The 27514-nt window shown below is 41.5% G+C and overlaps 2 protein-coding genes across 3 annotated transcripts; both read right to left on the minus strand.

Annotated features, from left to right (window-relative positions):
• Window positions 1–218: 218 nt before the first annotated feature.
• atp5pf (ATP synthase peripheral stalk subunit F6) lies at window positions 219–2480 on the minus strand. The gene is made up of 4 exons (XM_055059553.1): window positions 2379–2480; window positions 1177–1346; window positions 955–1079; window positions 219–324 (listed from the first exon to the last, which is right to left on the minus strand). The coding sequence occupies exons 2-4, from the start codon at window positions 1344–1346 to the stop codon at window positions 296–298; spliced, it is 324 nt and encodes a 107-aa protein (XP_054915528.1). The 5' UTR covers window positions 2379–2480; the 3' UTR covers window positions 219–295.
• A 2094-nt stretch (window positions 2481–4574) lies between these two features.
• On the minus strand, window positions 4575–27146 carry appa (amyloid beta (A4) precursor protein a). Of its 2 annotated transcripts, XM_055059554.1 has the most exons (16): window positions 26978–27146; window positions 14834–15001; window positions 13436–13565; window positions 13208–13320; window positions 12933–13123; window positions 12417–12718; window positions 12113–12280; window positions 10188–10321; window positions 9548–9622; window positions 9298–9456; window positions 9053–9181; window positions 8585–8684; window positions 7699–7905; window positions 6805–6896; window positions 6009–6155; window positions 4575–5267 (listed from the first exon to the last, which is right to left on the minus strand). In XM_055059554.1, exons 1-16 carry the CDS (start codon window positions 27035–27037, stop codon window positions 5166–5168), a joined length of 2277 nt encoding a protein of 758 aa, XP_054915529.1. In that variant the 5' UTR covers window positions 27038–27146; the 3' UTR covers window positions 4575–5165. The 2 variants fall into 2 exon arrangements, with proteins under 2 accessions (XP_054915529.1, XP_054915531.1); XM_055059556.1 differs by lacking the exon at window positions 12113–12280.
• Between the last annotated feature and the right edge of the window lie 368 nt (window positions 27147–27514).

Below are 27514 nucleotides of genomic sequence, written 5' to 3' on the forward strand. Positions count from 1 at the left end.
TAGCAAAAAAATAAGATGTAGTTAAGAGAATAAACTGATTCAGGGGGAATGTCACACATTTTACATTTGTAATTGCAACATTAAACACCAAACTTTGTGGCTAAACATTTCAAACTAACATTTATTTCTAATATTGTGATCTGAAAAAATAAAAACCCAGCAGATTTTTGATAGGTTTCAAAATTATTTACCACTTACAACTTAAAATAAGATTCAGATTCTCATTTTTCACTCCACTCTTTTATTAAATACAACATTTTTGAGACATGTAGGAGATTTACAACATGGACGTCCTTCACTTGGCGCCTTCGTCAAATTTCACCTCTGTAGGGTAAAAAAAAGAACAAAAAAAAGGCATTAAACACCAGCTACAGCACAAACTGTCAAAACTGATTCTGAAAAGCAACAATGTAAGCCTGAAGCTGAGAGAGAGAAAAAAAAGCCTCCTGGATCTGATTCCAACGCAAGTCATCTTCCTCTCCGACACCATCTTTGCTATTTTTAGACTCAGACAAAGAAGAAAAATGACAGCGCGTCTCTTCAGAGGCATAAATATTCACAAAAGGGAAAGTGTGAAACAGCGTCTAAGCAAAGAAGAAAAAAAATGCCACGTCATAAAGAACTCGCTCCCTCTTCTCACCAAGGCTGCTGCTATTTTTATTAGCTGAAATTAATTGTGGGGATAAACTGCTGGCTGCTCCATATTTGCCCTCCAGGGACACAATGAAGCACTTTAGTTAATCAAAGGAATAAATCAAGGCTTCTTGCTGGAGGAACTTTGACTTAAACTTCCATACTTTAAGCCATTTCATAAATAACTACGAGCTACGCCGCTCTGTCTGGGTTGGTCTGTCCTTCAGGAAGAGATGCAGACATCCTAGATTCTGGGACTGATTTAAAAACTCTACATTGTCTGATCTGAGGAAAAAAAAAAGAAAAAAAAGGAGAACCAACCAGTGAATTTGAAGTCTGGAAACTTGCTGAAGTCTCCTCCTCCGTATAGCCTCTGCAGTTTGGCTATTTCCTCGGTCATATTCTTCTGGTACTCGGGCCCCGCGTCCACGATGCCGCCGGAGGTCCTGAGGGAGCAGAGGCAACGGGACGCCATTACAAGAACTCAACTTCCAACTTCTCATGCTACCACCGAATGCGGAATAAAAACTAAAATTGACTGACTTGCTCTTGGTGCTGTAGTCCTGGATCTTGTCCAGGAAGAGCTTCTGGATGGGGTCGAGCTCCTTGGCCTTGTTGAAGACCACCGCAGAGATGCCGATGTTCCTGCGCAGGGTGAGGCTCACTGCGGAGCGCAGCACAGAGGACAGCTGGAACAGCCGATGCAGCGTCATCTGGAGGAAATAGAAGACTCAAATCACACTGCTGAAGCAACATGTGGAGAACAAAACCTGAATCCTTGTGTCACATTGCAAATCCAAGAGTAAACGAGCAAGTTGAAACTAACAGTAATAGCTAATTTAAAAAAATGAAATCAAAAGCTAGGCAGAATAAGCTTTAATTAAATATGTATGTATTTAAATAATCAAAATATAAATATCACCTTTTAACAAATTAAAGGCTTAACTGTCTGAATAAAATGTGAGTGGTACCAATTTACACATAGTCACCACCCATGTTCAAACATGAACCATTTTTGCTGCTTTTAAGTTAAATAAACCTCCCTTCTTTAAACCAGGCTTTAACAATAACTGAGAAAACTGCTGCCATGTAAAGTAGTGATCTGAAATTGCAGACTTTGAGGGTCAGAGTCCTAAACACTAACATTAAATGACTAAACTACTTTCCTACCATACAGTAAGAAAGCATGCTAATGAGCTGAAATTGGAAAAAGCAGCAAAAAGGGTGACGTTACAATGCCTGCTACTTCTTCACAATTAAATACATTTCTAAACGCTGCACATTTTCGATCATCTTTAAAAAATGCAATAAGTAAACACAATAAACAGAAATAAAGGGTAAATAGCGACCGGAGGAGTTTAAATCAGGCAGGGATTTATATGAAGTAGCTGCAGCTATTGTTAGCAACAGCTAGCTCCGACAGATTCAAAACCTAAAAACTCGGTGACCTGCATTATTTTAGACATCTCTAACCATTCAACCAATATATCAATAAGTTACTAATTCTGCTCAAGTAACAATCAAACGTTTGTTAAATAAAATAAAGCTTTGCAATAAAGCTAAACATGCTAAAAATGCTAACGCAACGGCTTCTAAAGTCTTATTTTAAATGCACTTTCAGACGGACAGCTGTTAATTAACGGCTACATCCCTTAAGGAGGTGGACACAGAACGCAAACAAGTCATATAAAAGATAAAACCAAGAATATTTTGATAGTAGTTTGAGCTTTCAGAGAACAACTCACCTTGGGTTTGACACTCAGAGGAACGAATGTGGAGGACCGCGGTGGATTGTGGGAAGAAAATGGGCTTTCGTCGTCAATACTGCCCCCTATTGGCAGCGTCGAGCATCTTCAGATGACATTTTTATTGATAAAGTTGGGAAATGATTAAAATAAATTATTAAAGACAATTTGAGATGCATATGGCTATGTATCTCAAATACATAGGCATACATACATTTTGTATTAGAATTTACATAGATTTGTACCCCGATTTTGATGTACAGATGGATTCATAAGTTCATTTTAATAAAAATAGCTGCAAAACAATTCAAACCTCTTGAACTTCAGCGTATTTACTGGAGTTTGAGACAGACCGACGCCTAATGCAAAAATATTTGCTTGCAAATTTTAAAAATCCTAAAAGTGTGGCATGCTTTTGCATTAAATTCGCTCAAGCTTAGTAAAAATTCTCTCTGGACATCTATTTAAAAGTCTATTCGCTGCAGCGAGCGTTCAAACCTAAAATGTTGGACTTTGATTGGGCCGTTTCATCTCCGTTTCTTTAAAGTCCGTCCTAGTTTACAACTGCAATAAAATCATGCATGACACCTTTTAAAACATGTTAAATAATTATTTAACATGTTTTAAATAATTAAAACATGTTTTGTTTTGGTCCACTAAACAGTCAACAGCAGACTCACATTTCAAGAAATAAAATAGGAGACACTGCTTTGACTTTTTTTTTTATGTACATTCAAAACTTTATTATGGAATACAGCGTAGAAAGCATTTTCCCAGTCGATGCAAATGGCCTGCACAATATTACACAGTGGAAAAAACAAAACAAAAAACATACTCCACAGAAAAAAAGAGAGAAAATCCTGCTTCTTCTTCTACTACTCTATGGCGCATCCTCTGAAACAACAAGCTCACCCAGCAGCATCCCTAAAATATACATTTCACTCAGTTGCTTCATTCGTCGTGGGATCTATGAACAAGTGTGAGAGGCTCCATGTACTTTACGCTCGCCTCCAACTTGGCTGTTGGTTCTCTGCGGTGAAAACATCTATATCTGTGTGTCAGCGTCTGAGCTGATGGCAGAGAGGTGAGCTGCAACGCCAGGAGGAAAAAGAAAAGGCGAGGAAGAGAGGGGAGGTGCAGCGGGAAGTGAAAAATCCATTATATACACAGACTGCCTGACTGACTGGTTATCCATCCGAAACTGCAAGTCATTTCCTCTCCTCCTCTTCCTCCTTTTCTACCTCTTAGCACTCCTGAAGCAAACCTAAAGGAATAATGAGACGGCATTGGCTTACAAATAGAGGAAAACACAACTGAAAGGGTTCCTATACCAATTTCCAGACGCCCCAGTATTTTGTTTCTGTTTTAAAAAATATAAAATACACAAGTTCACCAGAACTCTATGATAAATATCCAACAGCAGGTGAGTGGAAAAATATTGCATCTGCCAAAAAAGAAAAAGAATGAGAAACTGGGAGGATAGCAGAAAGGGTTATGTTGTGGAAATAAAGACATTTTTCCATCCTGACTGTGTAGGAAACATGGGAACCATCCCAACCTGGTTGCTTCTCTCAACCGTCGCACAAACAAGAACACGATCTGGAGCAACTCTGCTGCAAAAAACAAAATCTCAAGTATTTTTGCTCTAATTTCTAAAAAAAAACCCAACTAATTTACGAGTAACTTTTCAGCACGACATAGGAGCTTATGCCTATATATTGATAAAGTACTAGTTATAAATGGAATAATCTGCCAGTTTTAATTGAATTAAACTCACTTCTTGCTGAAAACTTGCTTGTAATTTAGTTTTCTCATTTCAAGTGTACCAAACTAGGAGAAAATAGAGCAAAAACACTTAGTAGGGTTTTGATTTTGCAGCGTTCAGAACGCCGGTACACGTAAGGATTCTGAACGATATAGTTGGATGGGTGAAAATTTACAGAGATGAATCTCCTCCTCGCCCTCCAGCCTCAAGAACGAGAGGAGCTCAGAATTTTTAACTTAAAAAAAATGTAATTTAAGAAAAGAGGAAAACTAAAAATCACATGATATGAAAAAGCAGACAGGTTTCTAGATATTTTTCATTCTCGTTTGGATGGTCACGCGATCACGATTGGATGCTAAATGTACAATCTTGCTAGAATGACAATCTATGAGTGAGGAAGGATCTCCAGAGAGAGCAGCGTCGAGATCCGGTTTTGTTTCGTTTTTTTTTTTTTTTCCTTACTCCAAATCCTGTTGTCATGCACACTACATAAACAGCTAAGACTTCAGCATTATTACTTCAGCAACATTACACGCAATTTTTAAAAAAAATGACTTTATATCAGTTTTTTTTTTTTTTTACCGTTTTCAATCTTTTTTTCAGAAAAAGAAAAGTGGAAACGACAAAGTAAAAACAGCTCCAACATTTACTACAGCCGTCGTCAACGTGGTCGCCATGTTGTCCCTTCGGAGCGGCTTCACACAGCCCAGCTGTTGCGTGGAGGGAGGGGAGGATGGAGGGAGGAGAAAGGAAACCGTTCTGTTTTTAGAGATGTGCCGCCCCGAAACTAAACGGAGAAAGTGTGCTTTTTTTCTTCTTTTTTTTTTATTCCCCCCCGTTTACAGCCAAGACGCAGCAACTTCTACAATTTAATTTAATTAAACAAAAAAAAAGAAAGAGAAAAAGGCGTCTTGCTGCAATAAAGTGAAGGAAGTGGGTTTGAAACAGGAGGAGAGGCGGTGGGAGGTGATGGTGTGTTTATGAGCGTGTGTGTGTGTGTGTGTGTGTTTTTTTTTGTGGCCTCAGTTCTGCATCTGCTCAAAGAACTTGTAGGTGGGGTTTTCGTAGCCGTTCTGCTGCATCTTGGACAGGTGGCGCTCCTCGGGGGTGACGGCAGCATCCACCTGGAGGGCAGCCAAGAGGGGTGGGGGTTTGGGGGCGGAGGTTACACGCGTCATGTGGTGGAGGTCCATATGGGAGAGAAAACTGACACATTCTATCATTTCGGAGCCACTCGGCTCGAAGAGAAATGAGCAAAAGCAAATCGGTGATTCATGTTTTAAATCGAAGCGCTAATGAAATTTCAGGAAAGATGAATGCGACCAATTAGAAACATGAAACCAGAAAATTAAACGCAGCAGAAGCATTAATCCGTTTGCTTTTTAAAGTTTTCTATTTAAAACAAAAAAAAAAAGTTTCTGAAGTGATAAATGGCTGTTTCAAAGGGGTTTTTTTCATATTTGTCAGGTCAGATTTAGATTGATTGATTGGAAAAATCTGGACAGGATTCCAGGCGTTTGACTGCTTGGAATCAGTGATTTCACAGAATGAAGGAACAAACTTTCAGAGCTTTTGTTTTGGAATTGAAACCAATGTAAAGAAGCAAACAACCCAAATAAGCAAAGGAAATGCGCTACATTCATTTGAGTTCAAGTGTTGTGTTTTGAGATGTTGAAAATTTTTAAAATGCCTTTTATTTTCTTGGAGTTTGCATTTTTTCAGGCTTTTCCAATCTACATCAGAACTGTTGATTAAACACATTCTATATTTTCCTGTATTATTATCATCATGCCTTATGTTGTGTTACTGGACACAAATACGTTGATGTTTGACTTGTAATGCTACGCACACGTCGCGTTTCTCACCTCAATGACTCCGTGGTGGATGGAAGTGTACTGCTTCTTCCTCAGCATCACCAGGGTGATGACGATCACCGTTGCTATGACCACGCCTCCCACCATGAGCCCGATGATGGCGCCCTTGTTGGAGCCGACGTCCTCGGCGAAGAAGACCTGCAGGAGGCCAAGCACAAACGGTGGTCAGGTCGCAAACGCAAGACTGGAGTTAAATGAGCCGAGCGGGTTATTGGCAGCGCCTCTGATGTTTGCCATTACATCTCTGGACATTAGGGTGAAATTGTACTGCGGAGTTGGACAACTTGGGATGGAAAATTCATTTCCTTCCTGCGGCGGCCAGATGACTCCCACACTATGCACTGCATGCATTCAGCAACAACCAAACAGGATTACAGCGCTCTGTTATTTTCAGCATATCTCCAAGAAGAAAGAAAATTGTGCTTGTTTTCTTTAAAGACAGAAAAATCTAACAGAAACCAGTAAGTCAGATAATCTAATAAAAAGTGACTTCGCTCAGGCCGCTCCTGGTCCATGCATGAAATGTGGCGTTAATAACATGCAGGGATTGTGGGATTACAGCCTCTAGGTGAGAGGAGTGAGGTGCGTGGATTTGGGCAGAGAATGGATTGAGGAGATTAAAGATGGAGAGCAGAAACGCTTCTATAATCTCTAGTGGAGCGGCTTCGGGGCAGAGCGGGAAAAAGGCGGAGAAAGTGTGACGCATGCATTATTACGGTCGTCTACTCGTCTCCATGGTGACAACCTTGAGAGTTTACCAGGCGGACGAGGTGGAGATGTGCTTTACCAGTTTCTGGTGGTGGACTTCATATTCAGCGCTCTGTCTGTCCTCGGTCTCCATCCGCATCTCGGGGACGGCGTCCATCTCGACTCTGATCGCTAGCAGGACGAAACGGTACGACCCATTACATTTTTTTATTTGTTTCAAGTTTCAACCCATTACTGAAGATATTTTCCTCCACTATGAACACGGTAACATTTCCTCATAAAAGACTGCTGGCAGGTTAATTAACCTTTTCAAAGGTCTCTTATTAAGAAGTGGTGCTGCTCTTTGTATTGGTGGAGCAGAGAAACTAGACCCTATTCGACTACATCTATAATTAAATCAGTTTTTTTATTTGAGTTTGGCTTTATAAATAGCAATTATGTAGACACAAAGAGGTTCTTATTACCTCCAGAGGGTGCAGGAACACACAAGAAATTTTGTCTGTCTGTTTGGACAAAGACTAGTCCCAACATTATTGGTCTGTTTGGTAAAAATGTGCAAAAAACCAAGAACTTTCTCCCACAAACTGTCACGCCCCCTTCTGGGGAAAGTAGATACAACAGTTAAAGGGAGTTGAAGCAACTTTAAGGGTGTTTGGGGCAATTAATGCATAGAATATATGACTTTAAGGTAGAAAGTTGAACAGTAATATAAGATTACTTCTGTTTGGTGGCTGCAAAGTTAATTAGAAAAACACTTTAGAAACTGGAAGGATGGGCTTTAGATTGAAAGTAACAAGAGATTATTTTTAGGCAGCTGATTTTGTCGCCTTGTTTTCATTTTGGCAAGAAGCTATATTTAGTCTTGCACAACTTTACCAGCAAATCTGTGATTTAAACTGTGTCAATAACAGAGCTCACATTTTGCTTCAGTGTTTTTTTAACCCAATAACTGTTTTTTTTAAATAATAAGCACCCTTGTTCTCTGTGTTCTGCTGGTTGAAGCTCTCGGGGTGGATGAAGCCGACTCCTCCCAGGGCGTCCTCCTTGGGCACCGGGTCGGTCTGTCCGTCTCCGAATTCCTGGTCGGGCATCAGAGCGTCGTTCCCGTAGCTCACCCTGGTGTCGGTCTGCAGGTAGGCCAGCTGCTGGGCCATATCGGCCTGCTCCCTCTGCAGGAGCTCTGCAAAAATAAATATGTCTAATTGGTGCTCTATTTGCCATTTATTCCGAAACAGACGGACAGACTTTTGAATGGTATTCGTTTCATCTTTGGTGAGCTCCGCAGAATGTGACAGACACGCAGATGGTCGCATGACGCCCATAGAAACCTTGCGACTGCAGCGGTGAGAGGGAGAGGATTTATCTTTCCAGCGAACAGTTTCATTTGAGTCTGAACAGAAGAATTAGGCCAAACGGCTCCAATGTCCTTATCGGTAGGGGGAGGAGAAAAAGAAAAAGAAAAAAAAAATTCTGCGGACTGGAATTCAGAGCATTTAATCTGTTACCCGTAACACAATCAAGGCATTGAGCTTTTCACAGTATCCGCCTCCCATTTAGGTCAGCAGCCACAAAGGGTACAAGAGATTTATAGCCAAAGCTGCAAGAAATGGTTTGGAATGATTGAAATGTTTTTGTTTATTTCTGCTGAACCAGCCAAATCCAAAAATTTAGTTTATGAAACTTTTTCTGGGTTTATTAAGACTTAAAAGAAAGTTTATTTGCTGCGAAATGTTCATTTCATCTGGATGTTATAACAGAACAATCCCAAGGAAACCGAAAAACTACAATGTAGAAGAACTCACAATCCCCCCAGTGACACACAGTGGTGGCAGCAGAATGCTGTGGGAGTAAAAACTTACCAACTTGGTCTTGGATGTCGTCGGCAACGCCAGGGACTTTGTAGAGAAGGCCCAGAGACTGGTTCATACGTTCCTCAATAACACGCAGATGAGTAAGAACCTGTAGCACAAAAGTACAGGCAGACCCGGAGAAACAGGAGCATTTCTACTTCTATAGGTACAACAAAAACACAGCAGAGTTTCTGCAGGTTTAACCAACGTAAATTTAAGACTTTAAGTCTATTATGATCTAAAACTGGTTTAGGACCAGTGTCTCCAGAGAAATGTACAAACTTTGTCCAGGTAATTAGTGATAAATTTGCACTTATCCACCAATTATTCACAATATAGCAGATTAAATTGTCCTGTAAAGACAAAATTTAAGACCCATGATTAACAATGTACTTTTTAAAATGAATTAAAGATATTTCAGTTTTAGACAGATGAATTTCAGACTTTTGAAGGCAGAAGGAAGCAGTGTGCCTGTACCTGAGGTCTGATCTGAGCAGCCTTTTTGGGGTCCACTATGCGGACGTGTTCAAAGTGTTTGAGGGTGTGCTGCCTGTCCTTCTGCTCGGCGCGGACGTACTTCTTCAGCAGGCTGAAGACGTGACGGGGCTGTGAAAGACAATGAGGCGATGAGAATTATTCATGCGGCGGGGAATCTTCAAAAGAAACCACCAGTGGAGAGGTTTTGATGTGAAATTCTCTGAAACGGAGTCGGTGCCGTTCACCCTGGGCGGGTCCTGCTGCAGAGCTGTCAGGTAGCTCTCCAATGCCAGGCGGCGCCGGTCGTTGAGCAGAGCCTCCACCCGGGCCATGTGGGTCTCCACCAGCTGCTGGCGCTCGCTGGCCGCCTCCTGCTCCAGATCCTCCACCTTCACTTGGAAACGCTGCAGCGGCAGAAAAATTTCATCAGTACTGAAAAACGACAAAAAAAAAACACGGGCGGTGTTCCGATGTGTGCTTCCACGCTGTTCTTACATGAATCACAGCTTTCTTGTCGGCACGTGGAAGATTCTTGGCTTCCCTCTCGGCCTCCTCCCACTCCCTCATCACCTGAGCACAAACACAGGAAGGAAAATTTATTAAGTCCGGCGAGCTGATTTTTATTTTCGTCCGTTCCCGGCAGAACACCGCTTCACATATTGCTGCTTTTCAGAGACAAAGTGCAGAGTTCTCCGTCCTTTTCAACAAATTTCCTAAACGGGTTGAAAAACTGACAGTGGATTTAGAGAAGACAAATAAAACTTAATTATGTTTAATTCTATTTGGAAAAGATAACTTGTTTTTTTTTTAAATAAATTTCTTAAAATTTTTGGGGTTTAAAACAAATTTTCTTTCCTGCAAAAAATGATATAGAGAAAACATGTTCCAACCTAATCCAACCAGAAAATAGAGCCAAAAGAATATTATTGGTACTTTTAGTGTAATTCTATTCAAATCAATGCAATTACTCCATGAAAAAAAAACACTGAAAACTCAGATTTGTTGTTATAACTACATTTAAAAAAACATCAGCTTCTCTACAGAATGCTGTTTTACAAACTGGAGCTATCTCCAGGTGAAGGAAGGAGACTGAAGCAGAAATGCATCTTTTCAAACACGTTGGCTTCTTTCTTGCCTGGGACATCCTCTCGCGGTGCTTCGCTTCCAGACTCTCCTTTGCTTTCTGGAAGTGGGCGTGCTCGTTCTCGTCGGCGGGCGTCTCTAGGTAGCGGTCCACCGCGTTGGGGGAGCTGGGCTTTGCCGTGGGAACTGCGACAAGATTTAAAAGTAAATAAATAAAAAGGAGTAGGAGAGGAAAAGAAAATCCCGGTGGTGAGGAGATGTTTCAGAAAGTGGCAGGAATGAGATCACAACGTCCAGAAAAGGGTCAGTGAGGTTAGTGACAGCAGAGAAAAGAAAAATCAGGTGTGTAGCTGGAAGCCAGGACCTTCAAACGGTGTGTAAATGCATTAGATAAGCCATAATGCATTGAGAAAAGAGACAAAACCTCTTACAGTCACATGACTTCACCCAGGCCATGCTGAAGCTTTCCTGGTGAAACTCCTGACGGGAATTCATCTGGGAGTAAATCGGACAGCGTTACGGCGTTAAAGTTTAATCAGAGGAAAGATGATCACCCGTCAAGTGCGCTTTCGAAGCGCTGCGCGAGCGCAGGCGTGAAGGTCGCGCGTCGTGAAGGTCGCGCGTCGTGAAGGTCGCGCGTCGTGTGAAATCGGTCACGTCTCACGAGCATGTGACTTCAAAGAAACACCAGAGGGACGCGACTCGCTGCCCCCAGATCGGAGATTTCTCAGCTTCAAACATATTACAGAACCTTAAATATGAATATGTTGTTGATGCATTGAATTGGGACAGAGTGGTGCTCAGTTAATTGTTCAGATTTTTGTCAAAAAAATAAATAAAGCTTAGAAAAACAATGCATCAATGATGCATCACACTAAATTTTAATAAAACACTTTGAAAGTTATAGTTTAATCTTAAAATGTTGAGCCATTGAGTGCTTTTAAAACCTGGACCAACACACAAAACTTTTACTTTAACTGATTCATGTGCGTTAGAGAATAAACCTTATTTTATCACACATGAAAATACGGCATTAGCGTGTCGAAAGCAGGTTTGGATCCTGACACATTTTACACAAACAAAATGGAATTGTGAAGTGAATGAATAAACCAGAGGAACCAGCAGCCCAGCCTGCAACATGTCACGCACATAAAGGACGATGGGCGCTGAAGCATGGCTTATTGCGAAAATAATGTCTGCCCGGGTTATTTCACAGCTCATATTGACGCTGAGCTAATATACAGGAGACGGGCGCATTGTAAAAGCTGCTATGAGAAAAATTGAGGTTAAACGACAACAGCTGCAGGTTTTAAATTATTCAACCGTTGCACTGTAAAGATTTATTTTAGAATAAGCTTTTTCTGACTGGTTTTCTTTGCATTTACTGGTTTTCAAATTCAACTAGAGGAAATTGTAGTTTAACTACATTATAACATCATATATTACGGCTTATTTTTATGGAACGGCGTGTTTTTTTCTAAATAACTTTTGCCCTTTGGAGCAATATTCTAGGAAATTTACACCTTCAATGTAATTATTGTTTTTGTTAATGTGGAACAAAACTAAATCTGACAAAAAAATCTCGAGATGTCTCCATAATCTAGTGGATTTGGGAAACTTCTATAAAATAGAAAGTTTGGCATTTTAGCAGGAGTGTGTAGAGTCTTTATCTCCACTGCAAATGTGTTTCCATCCCTCCAAAGTCTGGACTTAGTTACTACTAACCCAAGTGGAAATATTCAAACACTCTGACCGACTTGTGAAGAACTGCCCATGTAGCAACACTCACACTGGTGTCGGAAAGCAAAAAAGAGGAGGGAAAGTAGAGGAGGAAAATGTTCGAATATAGAGGAATAATTACATGTTAGACAGGAATATACGTCTAGAGGCAAAAAAACACACCAAGGAGGAATCCGGGGGGTTAGAGAGATCTGATTGGCTGGTTAAGTCTGGCTCGCTGCCGTGGGCAGGACTTACTGACGCTGCTGCAGACAGCCAGGCAGTACTCCTCTGAATCAAAGTTATTCCTGTTGCCTCCGCAGCCGCCGTAGATAAACTGAACACAGCGGCCCTCCTGGCGGTCAAAGTACCAGCGGGGCAGCATGGCCCGGCATGGGCCAGTCTCAGCATTGGCCCAGCACACATCTTGGAGGACACACACACACACACTTATCATTTAGGCAAAATGCGCCAATATGTACAGAAAATGTGGAGGAGAAACAGTGTGTGCCTGAACGCGACGGCTGGGTTTATGATTTTAAAAGTTTGCGCCCCCTCTTACCTTTGACAACTTCCTCCACAGACTCCGTGGTTGTGGTGGTGGTGGTTGTCATGGCGACGTTAGTGGTGGGCTCGTCGCTGTCGTCAAGCGTGTCGATGATGTCGTCGTCGTCCTCCTCGTCCACCGCCTCCTCGTCCTCCTCTCCGTCTCCGTCCTGGTCGTTGTCCAACTGATCATCCTCCTCCTCCTCCTCCTCCTCTTCATCGTCGTCACCCTCCTCCTCCGGCTCGTCCTCGTCCTCCTCCACCACAGATGGTTTGGTTTCCTCTTGCTGCTCTGCTGGCTCCGGCTCCCGCACCATGCTGAGAGACACGAGGGCATGAAGAAGGAACGCAGAGGACAGAGAGAAAATCGGATTCACACACACTGATCCTAAAACAGCTTCACACGTCTATGGCAGCCATTTCCTTTCAAGGATATAATATCTGTCCTTGTGGAAATGCTACGCCTGAATGAGGCAGTTTCTGACGCATCACTTTACTATTCCCAGCAGCCTCAACCCTAATCTCTCCCCACCTGTTGTCGGCGTAATCTGTCTCCACTCCGCCCCACCAGACGTCAGAATCGTCGGCGTCCTGCTCTACGCTGTCCGCGCCCCTCTCCGCCTCGCTGGGGCAGCAGACAAACTCCACTCCTCTGAAGCGGTCGATCCCACAGGGCAGCAGCATCCCATAGTCATGGAGATTCATGGTGCGGTCCCCACAGTTCTACACGACCAGGGGCATTGAGTGAGTCATAAACGGTGATAAATACGTCAAAGAGAAGAGGTGACAAAAAAAAGAGGTCCTCACCTCCTTGGCTACGGTGTGCCAGTGCAGGTGGCTCTCGCATTTATCCATCCGCTCCTGGTGGAGGAATTTGCACTTGTCAGGAACCAGCAGAGCGTCGCTCACAAATTCTCCCACTGCAAACAGAAAAGACTCAGAAACCATACGGAAACTTTTTTTTTTCCAGACAAGAAAAAAAAAAAACTGGCACTTTTGAAAACCCTAAACAGCCAGAAAACATGGCCGATTTACCCAGGCAGCGATAGGGCACCACTATGTGCACATGGCTGCGGCACTGGTTGCGTCCCTTCTTGCACCAGTTCTGGATGCTGACTGGCTGGTTGGCTTCCACCACGTTGGTGATCTGGAGTTCTGGATACACCTGTAGACAACATTACAGCCCAACTCTGTGACGATTCATTTCTACAGGGTAACAGTTCTGAGATAAAAACAATACAAATGGACTGACGAAAACAGCTTCAATACACTACGACAGTATATAAATGATCACTGTTATTAAGTATGTCTGGTGATGGTAGTTTACATTCAACAGCAGAGATTAAAAAAACTAAAATATAACAATTTTGAAATGTCTCTTTCACACAAACTCTGTACAGCTGATTAGTCTAAGAACAAAACACTAATTTAACAGAAGTTAAGCACTTTCCAAACCTATACAAATATCTCACTAAAATGCAAGCATTTCAGAATTTTAACATCTGTACGAACCCCGAAGAAACACTTTCTATTATTTTTACACTTTATTCACTCGATGCCCACAATAGTTTTGATTTTCTTTCAATTTGGTAAAGTTGCTTTAAAACTCAAACAAAGCAAACTTGTGTCTAAATGGCTTAGTGATTTTGTGTTAAGCTATAACTTTCTCGTGGATGGATTCATTAACAGACCTGCAGCCACTGATGTCATCAACTATTACAGTTTTCAATCAGAGGAAGATCGGCTCGCTCAGAGCCTCTGTTTTTATTGGTGTCTTTTTCCTAGAAGATATTCTTGTTTTCTTTTTAATAACTAATCTAAAAGCTCAGGGTTGAGTTTAGCTGCGTCCCGTTCCTGGGTTCTCTGGATTTTCCTTCAATAAAGCAGCGGTTGAGGCCATTGTTGCCGTCAGCAATGGGGACACTGTTTTCCATTCCAACAGGAAGTTCTCCGGGTTCAGGCCTTCAGTCTTTAGTTGTGTTTCTTTCTCCCACAAAGCCATTGACGACTACATTGCTGTATTATTCTCATTTCCATAGAGAGTAATATCAGTTCAGTGTTCTGGAGATCAGCTGAGTCTTTCTTGGACAAAGCCACAGATGAATATATATTGTTGTGCTCAACTCTGTGTGCTCTCCATTTTACATCTGTTTTTCTCGTGTCTCTTTCATCAACGACGCCACTGCTGATATTGTGGCCACAAACTTTGGAACAAAAGAAGCCAATTTTTGCCTCATGTTTGTTTTCTCCTTTTTATTTAAATCAAACTCCGTCCTGTTCAATCATTTCTTTTTGCAGGATATCTTGACACATAATAGGCTGTGAAAGCACAAAAAAGTTGCACGATAGCTTGCAAAAAAATATTTTTACTCATCGACAAGAAAAGCCAAACCTCTCCTAAAGAGCTACTGTAAACTTTCAGAGACAATTTACCTCCTGGCAGTATTCCAGGATGCCCTCTTTGGTACCGATGCAGCTCTTCCTGCCGGAGGGGTCGGGCTCCCACTTACCGCTCTGCACATTGATGTGCATGTTGAGTTTACCGCAAAACATCGCCACCTGGGGCTCGGCCAGCAGACCCATGGAAACGTCGGCAGGAACCTGAGGAAGAGCGTACAGAGAAAATGTCATGAAAATCTTGTGAGAAACTGAATGAGTGCTGGTATCTAAAACGCAACTGTAATGGGATTAAAATCTTCATATGGGGAAAAGACATGAATGATGTGAGGAATGGAAGACGAAATATCAACGTGGAGTTTCTTGTGTTTTCTTTTTCTTCGCAGCATTTTCAGTTTGGCAGTGAAGTTTAAAAAAAGAAAATCAAAGATTGGTTCTTTTTTTGGTGGGTTCTGGTCTGAGGAATCGTCTATGAAGGAAAAAAAAACCCACCTTTGACATGTAAACCAACAGTGGTTTCTCTGCTGGTTTACATCCCTGTGTGATGATTTGTACCTCTGCTTGTTCGAGCTACAACAGCCAGCCTGCAAGAAAAAAGGGTTTTGTGCAGATTCTCCTCAGAGAGGAGGTGCAGACAAACTGCTGAATGTCTGCATTGTACTGTCAAATGGGCTAGAACAAAATGGGAGGGAATATGGGAGGGGGGGAGAAAAAAGAGACAGAGACAGAGGGAGGAAGGAGAGGGACTGTTGCCATTGTATGCTCCCTAATCTTGTTAATGGTTTGAAGGCCCTGGCAGGCAAACAAATGTTGTTTTGTGAGATGGATAGCATATTTTCCCCTGCAGACTTGATTCTTTCCCAGCAGCCATGAGCACAGAGTCCCTTCACCGAGAGAATAGCTGGTCGATTTGGATTCATTTTAAAAAAAAAAGAAACACTCTAACGCCTGAATCGATTCAGCAGCACTGTACCTGGTGTATCACTGCGGAGATTAACTTCATTGTACCGCTTTTACGCACGTCATATTTACACAGCTGGCTTCATCCGAGAGTGACCACATTCTCGGGAAATGTTCTCCGTTCGCCAGAATGCAACCAAAGAAAATGAGCAGAGAGCTGGTCAGGTACACAAACACGGGACGAATGCTAAAGAAAACAACATCTGCACTACGCAAAGCAACTGCCTCATACGGCAAGACAACGAGTGGAGAGCTTATTGCTCAGAAACAAAAAATTGATTGGACCTCAACTGTTTTGAAGCTATTTCACAGAATTAATTTCTTTCTTCAGCCCCGTCTTCCAAAAAGTGAGAATAATGAATACATTGACACTGCGCCACAACGCAAGACAGTCAGCATGACAAGCGTTTTTGCTTTTCTTAGATAGAAAGCTACAATTTGAATCTGTCTATGCAATCGAATTAATTTGATTCTACGCAGATGTTTGTTTCAAAGCGCCTTGAGATGATGGTTACGATGAAGAAGCAGAAAGAACAGGCTACTGCTATTTACATCTGTCACAGAAATGCTGGTTTTTTAAATGCTTGCCACCTTTTGGAAAGCATAGATTTGAAAACACAATCTAAATACCAACTGCTTCCATAATCGTACAAATCTGGCAAACAAAAGTTGCTTGGAGTATCTCAAAATCCAACCCTTCATTTTTTGTTGTTTTTGTATTGCTGGTAATATATTGAACCAAGAACTACTGCAGGAAATGACATGAAAACCTCTGAAGTGCAACTTACAGGGAGGGTCATTCATCCACCTGAATCAATATAATTCTGCCATTACACACAATTCATTCATTTAGAGCCGTTAGATACCAGCATACTGTAGGTCAAGGGTGCGCCTTTCAGAGTTCATAATTTAGCTACAGGTCAACATAATCTGCATGCTGAAAAAAATCCCTCACAAACAAACACTAGGGTGTAAAATCCCCCATTGGCCACAACCCTCCTCTGTTCTCACAAACAATAATTTAACTCTGGCGGCCATTACTCTTGACACGGAGCCATCTGCACCACCACAGGACTATTTGGAAGTCTGTCGCTATGCTACTCACAGATCACCACCATCTGTGACGCTAACAGATACACACCACGTTTTACTCATTGACAAGAAAAGCCAAAGTGGTGGCTTTATAAACAACCTAAAAATAGAGAGCAGTTAATTAAGATAGTCCTTAGAGCCTACGGTTTTATTTTGACCTCATTACGAGTGCTTGACACACCTGGCCAAGTAGATAAAACTTTGTCTCTGCTCTGAGGTACATGCAGGTAAATCAGTAGACGACAAGCTGCTTGCCGACATTAAAATTCTTGGTCGTCCTCATTTGGATGGCAAATCGAATCCTCACCGATTGGCCCTTTGCCTCTCGACCTCTCTTCTGTCAAAAGAGGTGAGGAGAAGCAAGGGGATGGTAAAGCAGTCAAGGCTCAGCTGCTCGCCTATAAATCAGAGGCCGGGGAAAAAGACAAGAGCAGAGCGCACGAGAGAAAACAATGGCTACAATAGCAAGAGACAGGGAGAGATTGGACAACAGATGAAGTGGACAATAAGCCTTTGGGGTCAGGAATGAGGTTGGTGACTTTTCAAAGCAGAGAGTCCTGCCATCAGAATATAAAAACATGTCTGCGTAAAAAAATAACCACTTTGATCCACTTATATGAAGGATCTGGTAGCATTTTGAAAAACTCAAAAGATAATAACAGGGTGAGAACGTGATTGTTTGGATCTTGAGGCAAATCAACGAGGAACAGATGGACTCTGATGACTGGCAGACAAATGCCAAACCACATCAGCCGCAAAGCTTTGTGTGTCATAAACCAAGACACCAGCCACATCCCACCCACCCCCCTTCTGTCGTTATCTTATCTCAGCTCTGGCTCAAAGTCTGCCAGCCTGACAGTCGGCCGTCATGCAGAGAAGGGAGCGGTAATCTGGGCGCTGTGGATTAGGACAGCAGTCAGCTCAGGAGAAATATCCCGGTTCGCTCCCAATCTGGCATGATACCCATCCCATTACCTGACTGAATAAATGAGAGCGGAGAAGGCCAACATTGCGAGACGATGACCTCATAAAGACGGTGTCAGTAAACCTTAGATGCATAGCGTCATTAAACGACACAGCAACACAAAACTGTAGCCAAATCTCACCTTGGAAGATTTATTTATACATCATAAATAAAGGAAAACCCCAAAGGAACAATTGAATCATGCACAACAATAACAATCAAGTTTAGCTTAATAAACTGATTAAAGTGAGATCTACTTGTGCAATTTGCCGGAGTGGTTTCGTCCTCACAGCTTTATAATGAGGACGCCACGCTCGGTGCATGAAATATCTGCAATTTCATTAGAAGTGACTTCAATCACATTGTGGATCGCTGTCATGATTCATGACCCAAATCCCACTCAAATGAGTCTTAAATACATGGAACATGATGTCATGCAACAGCTGGAACACCAAGTCTTTGTTTTTAGTTGTCCTGGGTGCTTATGACCTCAACATCGACCAACAAGAAGTACATTTTAATGTGATGAATGCATCCTCCTCCCTCATTCCTCCTCTTCTTTCTCAGCTTCATGTTAATTGTCCAAATATTCCCATCTGAAAGTCATTGCCTGAAGACTTGCATAACATGCGCTGCCTTGTGCAAGTGAAAAAAACGCTTATGACTGCAGGCAGTGATGTGATCAGCACCTCCAAAAACCAGAGACGGGTTTATTGCCCGTTACGTCTAAATGGGGGTGTCAGAAATAAAGAAATATTACAACACAAGCAAGCCAAAGGCAAATAAATCTATTTTTACACACCCCTTCGCAGCCACATAGACTGGCAAAACTGTTTAATGTATTCTTGTGCAATCTTTGAAGTGTCCCCAATGGGTGCTGGTCCTGCAGCGCTATTAATTGCACAGTCTTATCTGAGTGGCCCAGGACTGCTGTGAGGAGCGGGATAGGGGTGATGGCGGCTGGAGGGAGGGATAAACAAAGTGTGTGTGGGCGGGGTGTCTTTAAGCAGCCCTCATTCCACTGGGGAGACTCCCCGGAGAGCAAAAACCTGACACAAATTTCTCTGTGGCCCACACGTCTTTTCTAGAAATCAGCGGCCGACCGACGCGACAGGGCCGACCGTTAACGAGACGAGGCAGTATTGTCCAGGCCGGGACGTGACTCTAATGCACAATCAGTACACAGAGCAGACAGAAGACGGATTCCTTCGACATACATTGAGCATCCATGATGGAACAGGGTTGCTATTGGGTGTAACACAACTACTCTGCTTTTTCTTTTTGTGTTAATAATCAATCGTTTACGGCGTTAGCAGGACTGGCGGTCAGGCGGCTGATGCATCACTTTACTAATTTGTTGACTTTCCTTGAGAGGATGGATAATAGCAGAGTTAATTAGGACAAGTGGGGTCTAAATGGGCAGGACCAAACCACAGAATTCAAATAAACACTTCAGGCTGTGGCTCAGAACCCGCCATCCTTGACTGGACCACAATCAAATGTGTGAGTGATACTGAAGCTCATCTTTTCAGAGGATTTCCCTCATTCTCACTGTTGGCTGGACGTTTTAGTTGCAGACTAGATGTTGAGAGAAAAAGATTTATCATAAATATTTGGTGGGAATACAAAAAAAAAAACAACAAAAGGGGATTGCTTTGATTCGACTTTTACGTACCAAGAAGTTTCAGATCAAGACACGCAGATTGCACCATAACCTGCCAGGCGGTTCTTTAAATCAATATTTCTCAAACCATCTGCGAGACGTATTGATCTTGCCACTTATTCAGTCTTTAGCAGGTCAAACAGACATGATGAAAGGTTTCCTCAACCGCTCCTGATTGCTTCTCTTCATCTTCCGCTCCTCATCTTCAAAAGTTTTCATCAAAGTTCAATTGAAGAATGATCTACATTTATATTTAATGCGATTAAGCTTCGTCCTGAGGGATTCCAGTGGAATAAGCGTCTTAGGCCAATCTGTTCAAATCTGATTAGAAGTGTGTAAAGAATCACATTGGGAACTACTGGACATCTAAAAACGTCTAGACAAAAAACGAAGAGGGACTCTTTGGTGTCCTTAATTATACTCGGCATGGATACACCTTCTGCTCCAGGGACCTGCCTGTTATAACCTCCCAGAGTCATCAGCGTAGCAACCTGAGGCAACACCGTTATCCAGTAGTCTCATCTGGGAGACAATTTCATCATGTGGGTAGTTTGCTTTGGAGACGGATCTGGGTTACCTGTGTTTGTGGATGTCATGCAGGGTTTTACACGCCTTAAATGAAGGTTAAGTGTAATAGTCGAGTCATTCTCCCAAGTAAATCATTTTGGCCCAAAATGTGTTTCGCAAAGTTTCTTCAATCATCGATATCCAGACTTTTTGAAGGCAAACTGTAGGAAACTGGGCCACGATTTGTTTTTTGTTTTCTTTTTACTGTTAATTTTAAAATTTAATAGTTTGCTCTATACATATATGTGTCCTGTGTATAGAACAAGACACTGTAATCCACATACACTCTTTAGCAGTGGTTGACACCACTAACTAAAAAGTTAGTTTTGCTAAAGCAAAGCACAAAGGCATAGGGTAAAAAAAAAAGAAAAAGAGAGAACCGAGGAAAGGAAATGAAACTGTGGAATACACAATCTTCACCCACTTCAAAATAAGAGCATAAATAAAAGCTCACCAAATCTTGAACACAGATTAGATACTGCTCTTTACCTTTCCCACGAATAGCCAAATCATCTGGGTTAGACCTTTCTATGAGGGATTTTCCACACACAGTCACTTCCTCTAACAATCCACACAAACACTTGATTTGTTTTTCATCCTTTCTATTTGTGGCACAAAGGGCGGATGTCCGCCTCCATCCGGAAACCCAAACAGGAAATGGATCTGCAAACTGTAGGACACAATCAAGATTCCCATTCCACTTTCTTGTACTAACCTGAACAGCTCCGATAAATAAAGCTCCACCTTTAAAATTTTAATTTTCTAAATTGTAAGCATTTCAGCTGAGAGGATTAATATTCATCTGATCTTAAAATTTAAAGTGGCCATTATTTATCTCAACAGATGCAGATTTCTGTGCAAGAGAAGATTGCTTTTGAAGGAATATGATGAGGACGAGAAACAAGAACTAAGAGTGAGCGGACTAATTATAGTCCAGTCACCTGGGAAAGGCCACGGTGCCATAGCAACACTGAAAACCTGGGATGAGTGGAGAAAAGGGAGGAGAAGCACGCAAAGATTACATCACTTCTAGCAAAGGAATACAACCTCCAGTGAATACTTAAGAGAAATAGGAAGTGAGGTTTTGAAAAAGACTATGTATGCTTATTTAAAAAAAAGACCTAATGTCTTAATAAAACTCAGAGTGGGAAATTGCTTTCTGACGGTTTTAGGTGGAGATGTGGACGTAGTTCAGATTTCAACTGAATTAAAATGACAATACAAAATCAGGACTGAACAAAATTACAAATATATATTTTTTTATTATGAATCAAGTTGAAACAACATTTCATTTTTTTTTATATTCTTAACCTTTTGGCTTCGAAGATGTTTAGCTTCAGAAGCAGGTGTCACTTATTGCTAAAACAACATGCCTTCTTTGACCTTTGCCCGGTCACTATCAAGGGGAGTTCAACCTGTGGCTCTTCAGTCCTTATGCTGTGGCACATTAAAACAAAAAACAGCAGACTAGAACTATTTCTACATTTACATTGTATCTTTAGACGTTTTTATCGGTTTTGTTTTCATAAATATTTCTATAAAAGTATTCAAATGGAGCGAGGATTTTCTGTGAACAACGGAGTCGAAAGGCCTCCGTTCCCCATAATCTGATACCAAATGACTCTGTTAAGCTCAAATGTCCTATGAGAAATAATCGTGATTTCACAATAACAAAAGATTTTTAAAGAGTATGTTACTCATAAAAAGGATGATGATTGCGATACATTATGTTTCACAATCATCGCTTGCAGCTCATGACTAATTTTATCTGGGAAAAAATGACTGTTCACACTGAAAACTTTGTGTTTAATTTTTCTATTTTATTTGAAAAAAAAGAAAAAGAAAAACCTCACTGCTTACATTTTAACGCAAGTTAATTGTTTGGGTACCCAGTTCACCAATGCAGGGAGCTGCAATTACAATGAATTAGTCTCATTAACACGTAAACCATCTTCCATGACACACCAACAGCTTGAAATCAAATCCACGTTTCAACATGACTTCACCAGCCTTGGATCTGAATAGAAGGTCGGTTCCACGAAGAATAACTCATCTGTTATTGCAACACACGACACAAAGGCGCTCTGACGGCGGCTGCTGCGGATTTGATGCCTCGGTGAGCAGAGGGAGGTAAACGCTTTCATATGAAGGCTTTGTGAGTGGATAACGCGTGCGTCCTTGATGATACGCTGAAGGCTAGACGTACTCTGTGTCTGCACGGGTCAGGCGGGCTTGATTCTCGACTTGTTACTCTGATTGTGAACCAAGAGCCGCTTGCTCAGCAGCTGTGAAGCAAAAGAGAGACTTCATGGTGAACTCCTGATCTGTGCAGATGGAAACAACCGCTGCATGACGATGACCGCTTCTGGCCCGAGGGGATTTCATCAACCGTACGAAGAGGAAGTGGAGAAGACTTCCGAGGAAGAAAGTAGATGTTTGACCTTTATAAAGTGGAAGTAGACCTCAGCATCGGAATTTAAAAATCATCTCTGCAAACAGAGATGACTGAAACAGCCAGCAATTAAAAACTACCGCAGCGTCCATCTACAAATAGTAGTCTAACAAACAAAATCAGACGTACTGCACCTTTTCAGGCTTTCTATTATGAAATTAACTCTAGTGTTTACTCTCTGTTTCATTCAGAGAGCATGTGGCAGAGCACAAAACAGGCCTTTGAGTCACCAGCTGGCCTGAAACCAGCAAAATCAGCACTGCTGGATTCCTAACATGCTTTCAAAGTGGGGAGACCACAAAACACCCCGCGAACAAAGTCAACTCACACCGATGAGATTCACAACCAAGGAACAGACATTATGGATGGACAGATCTACAGGAAGGCAGGCTCATCCTTGCTGCATTTGGCACCAGAGGACAGGTTTGGGACGCTTGACCTTCCTGACAATCATGTGCTTCCTGGAGCAGGAAGCTCAAACACATTAGAGAATTGCAAACAGAGATGGTCGGTTCCTGATTTTTAACTGTAGTCATTTTTCCACCATGTTATTTTCTTACACAGGTAGAAGAATAATAAAAAATAAATAAATCAATGATTCCGTTGGGCCCTACGACACTGGTTCAAAGAAATAAATCTGCCATCTTCAAACCGCTAAACACTGTTCATGCCAGCTGACAGAGCAGAGCACAGAGTTTAAAAATGGCACAGATGACAAGGATCCAGCAGGGAGAGCAACATTTGTCCAACCTGACCATATGGCGCATACTGACATAACAAGGTTGTTCCAGACCCAAGATCAAAACACATTCCTATGTTAAACCAGTCAGTGACAATCAAATATAATAACTACTCAACAATTATTTCATGTTCTCATTTTTCTGTTGCACAAGCAACTGAAAACTGGACACTTTAAAAAAGGGAAACAATCAACGAAGCAACAATTTATGAAGCTAATTTTTTTGTAACCCGGAGAAAAACATGGGCCATCGTTTTCTCAAGTTATCTTCCTAATTCTTTCCCTTATTAGAGATTAATTCAATACACACACACAAGAAAAAAATCTTTATATTTTAAAACATGTTACTCATGTTTTTTTTCGTCTTCCTGTCTTGCTGAGAAAAGACTGAGAAATTTAAAGAAGAGCAGCAGAAGCAAATGAGGTAGATTAGCAATGCTGCTCAGGAACAAAGCTGGATATTTTCATCTATATACCACACTACTGTGGAATATAGCTATAGTGTCTTAAATCAGAGGCATTGTCAGATTTATTGCAACACTGCTACTGGAGAGTCTTCTCTTAGGCAGTAAAAAACCCAAAGCATCCACATTTCAGAACCGGAAAGGATTCCATAAGCCCACAACAAGGATGAAAACAAAATGTAAGAAATTGTTGCCGCTAACGAATTAATAAATAGTCAAGAGATTGTAGTTCTAGACAATACAGTTGACTCTTTGACAATTAAACTTGAGAAAATAAAGAGCTTCTCTATGCTTACCAGGTAATGTTACCTGTTTGTGTGAGATCTCATATTAGCACTGAGTGTTGCGTTTCATTCTCAAAGAGCACTGACCCATAAGCAAAGTTCAAACTCATTCCCTACAAGCTGTCAAATGTTTTCTTGAAAGATACATTTCAAGCAAACACACCGGCAAGCAAAAATGTCAGCAGCTAAACGAGACATGTTGTTGTCGAGCGGATTCCTCCTTAGACCTGAAACTGCAGCGTGAACAGCAGAGAAGGTGCCAGAGAGGGAAACACAGGCAGCGCCAGCAGCCATAATGGCATTAGGGCCTTCTAATAAGAGAAGGCTGCTCCGCCCCAGGCTGAAAGACTGCAGTACGTACACAAACAGACTGTGCGCCCATCCAAGAGGCATTTCCCAAACGCTTACAGAAACACAAAGGCTGGCATCCAGTCCCACGCTTCGCAGGACAGCCTCCTTGTGCAGGAAAAGCTGCTTCTTTCAGTTGTGTGTTTAGCGGAGGGTGTTGGTGTGTGTATGAAGGCAAGAATCAAGCCCCGACAACTTGCAACACGTCCTTTCAACTCGGTCGGAATCTTGTTCAAATTAATTCTGAGTATTTGAGCAGCTAGTCAGACTGCATGGCTGCTGCCTTTGAAGTTGCGAATGGAAATATTGGATTTCAGAAAGCTCCGTTCATCTGCAACAACCTCAGAAATGTACTAAAAACAAAGCAAAAGTTGGATCCTACTCATGCCAAACCCACTGAAGCCTGAGAGGAGGAAACAGTCGATTAGTGTCCCAATTTCACTTCAGTCAAACATGGGTCAAAATGGCAGAAAACTGCTCCGAGTGTACAAGACATTAAGTGAAAAATACATGTTTTTATAAGCTTTAATGCAGTTTAATTCAGCTTTATATTGCTCTGACTGACAAATGGCTTTTTAAGGAACTGTGCAAAAAAGGATTTATTTACAGAAATAGCCATTCAATTCAGTCTGATCCAATGGACAGATTCAAAGTCAATTCACATGCCTACAAATTCTCTTCCAGCTATAAACCATTAATGGTAACAACCAGACAAAACCACAGAGAACAGTAAACTCCGGCTGCCGCTCAACCACAATTGCAAACTCATTATTGTACTACACATTTGCAGTTGTTAAAAAGTGGAGTTTTTGCAACCAAAAGGGCAGATGAAATGTCTTTTAATAAATAAATGTCTTGTAATTGTGCATATTTTAGGTGGCAGCTCGACAAGGCATCATGCCAATTTTCTATGATCAGTAAAAGACACCCTAAAATTTCAGATGTGCATTAAACATTGACTGCTCTCAAAAATTAAATAAAATAAAAAGTACTTAAGAAATTTGTTGACTTTAAGTTCATACTCATAGCAATAACTGATTATTTCTTCTTAAAAAGTGTGCAGAATTACAAAAAATATTTAATTGACTAGGAGCTGTACATTAAACATTGAAATGATCACAAAAAATGCATAAAGCAGTTGCTGAACTGTACAGTTTCTTCAGTGGCAGGTTGCTGCATCCTGTTTGCACAAAGGAGAATTATCATAGATCCTTCCTATGTATAGTTGTTACTATAATTGCTTCCACACAAGGTGCAGGTTGCATCAAAATCTGCAAACAATTTGTGTCTTAATTTCAGTCATTTACGAAACATTGAAAAACAATGTAATCGTTTTAAGGCACACTAACAGCTATCTCTGTTTGATCTTTAAACTATGTATAGATTTTGAAAAATGAAGTTAATCAGAAAAAAAAATAGAAATAAGTTTAGTCTACTCTTTTGATAACCGATTCAGTCAAATAAATTTAAAATGGGCCAAACAGTTACATGGAGGAAATGAGCATTTATTTACGTTTACAAACACACACGCATATAGCAAAATGTTTTGGGGTTAAAAACAGTGATTTATTTAGAAACAAATCTGTGGGGGGGAAATACGCTGCAGCGTTAAATGGGAGTTCAAATCTAATACAGCTAAAAATAATGTGGAAGAAAGGCGTGAATGGAAGGGAACGTGATGTTTAACTCCTGTTCTGCTTCCCGACCCTCCATAAATGGTGCAGTGCACCGCCGCCATCTTACCTCTCCATTCTCTAACTGTGGAACTGAAACGTGACGAGGGGCGTCAGTAATGTTTGTTTCCCAAATTAACAGTCCCTTTTTACAACCTCGCCTCTTAAAATCAGAACAAAATGACACGAAAAGGCCTCAGGAAGGGACAGCTGGACACATAAACTTGCTCCCACAACTACAAACACACCCGCTGTAAAAATAAGAGCCTCGGGATATGGAAAAATGAGACAATACGCGTTTATCCGCTGTGGAGATTTAGTCCAAGGAGCAACAAAACGGAGATTTTATGTCCTCAACGTGTCTTTTTATGCTCTCTGTGTTCGTGATTGAAGCACACACGACTCATTTTGATCATTTTAAATCACAGGAATGTAAGGAAAGTGCTTAAAGCGCAAAAACAACAAAGTGAGAGCATATTTTCCGCTGTAATGCAGAGAGGCTTGACGTGTGTCGCAAAACAACGACACGATGCTGATTTATATTTTATGTTGTATAACGGGGTTTTTATGAACACCAATTATACCCACGGTTGGTAAAATTCCCGTGAATTTTCCACTTTCAACATCTTTAAAAATCCAACCAAAAACGTTCCACACTTCCGGTTAAACCTTCACAATAAAGCAACAGACATTGTTTAAGAAAAAGCGTCCAACACTAGAGGACATAAAGGACAGGCTATATTTAAACCCATAATCAAGCCAGACGTCCTGGTGAATCCGAGATTAAGTGTAATGAACTATTTTTGGTCCTTCCAAACACATTCAGCTTTAATTTCAAACGGCACAACCATTCCACTTCCGGTCTCATCCACAGCTAACCCGTGTTAGCTTAACCGGGATGGCAGCAAAACAATATGCTCGGGGGTAAAAAAAATAATACTCCAATGTCGCTTTTTCACACCAATACTCCTTACCTCCAGAGCCATGGCCGAGGCCACAACAGCGAGCAGCAGGAAAGCCAGTCGATCTCCCATGTCGTTGTGAAAGTAACGCTCCTGAAGGCAGCGTTTGTCTCCTAACTCGTGCAGCGTCTGGCTCGGTGTGCTCTCCGCCGGTGACTCCCGCTGTCTGATGGTGAGCGATCCTGAAGCCGCACAGCTGCTCAGAGTCGGATCACCTGACCGCAGCCAACTGGGATTAACCCAGCCTCCCATGCTCACAATATTACCACAATATTACCACTGCAAGTCTCTTTAATTTGTGTACACACCCGCAGAAAAATATCTGATTCAACCTTTTGATTTTCGCAGTAAAATAAAGGTTTTATTTATAACTCAAAGGTATTGCTCATCAATCGTGTCAACGCAATTGATTTGAGATTTACCAAATGCAAAACAAAACGGGATGGAGATTTTTTTTTGCTTCGCAATTTTTGTTGCAATTGTAATCGTTATGATACATCCTCCAACAAAACAAATCAGTGCCTCTTGTGACGTCACACTAGGCAAATG

The sequence above is a fragment of the Poeciliopsis prolifica genome, unplaced genomic scaffold, assembly GCF_027474105.1.
Source record: "Poeciliopsis prolifica strain line A6 unplaced genomic scaffold, Auburn_PproV2 SCAFFOLD055, whole genome shotgun sequence".
Taxonomy (NCBI): Eukaryota; Metazoa; Chordata; class Actinopteri; order Cyprinodontiformes; family Poeciliidae; genus Poeciliopsis; species Poeciliopsis prolifica.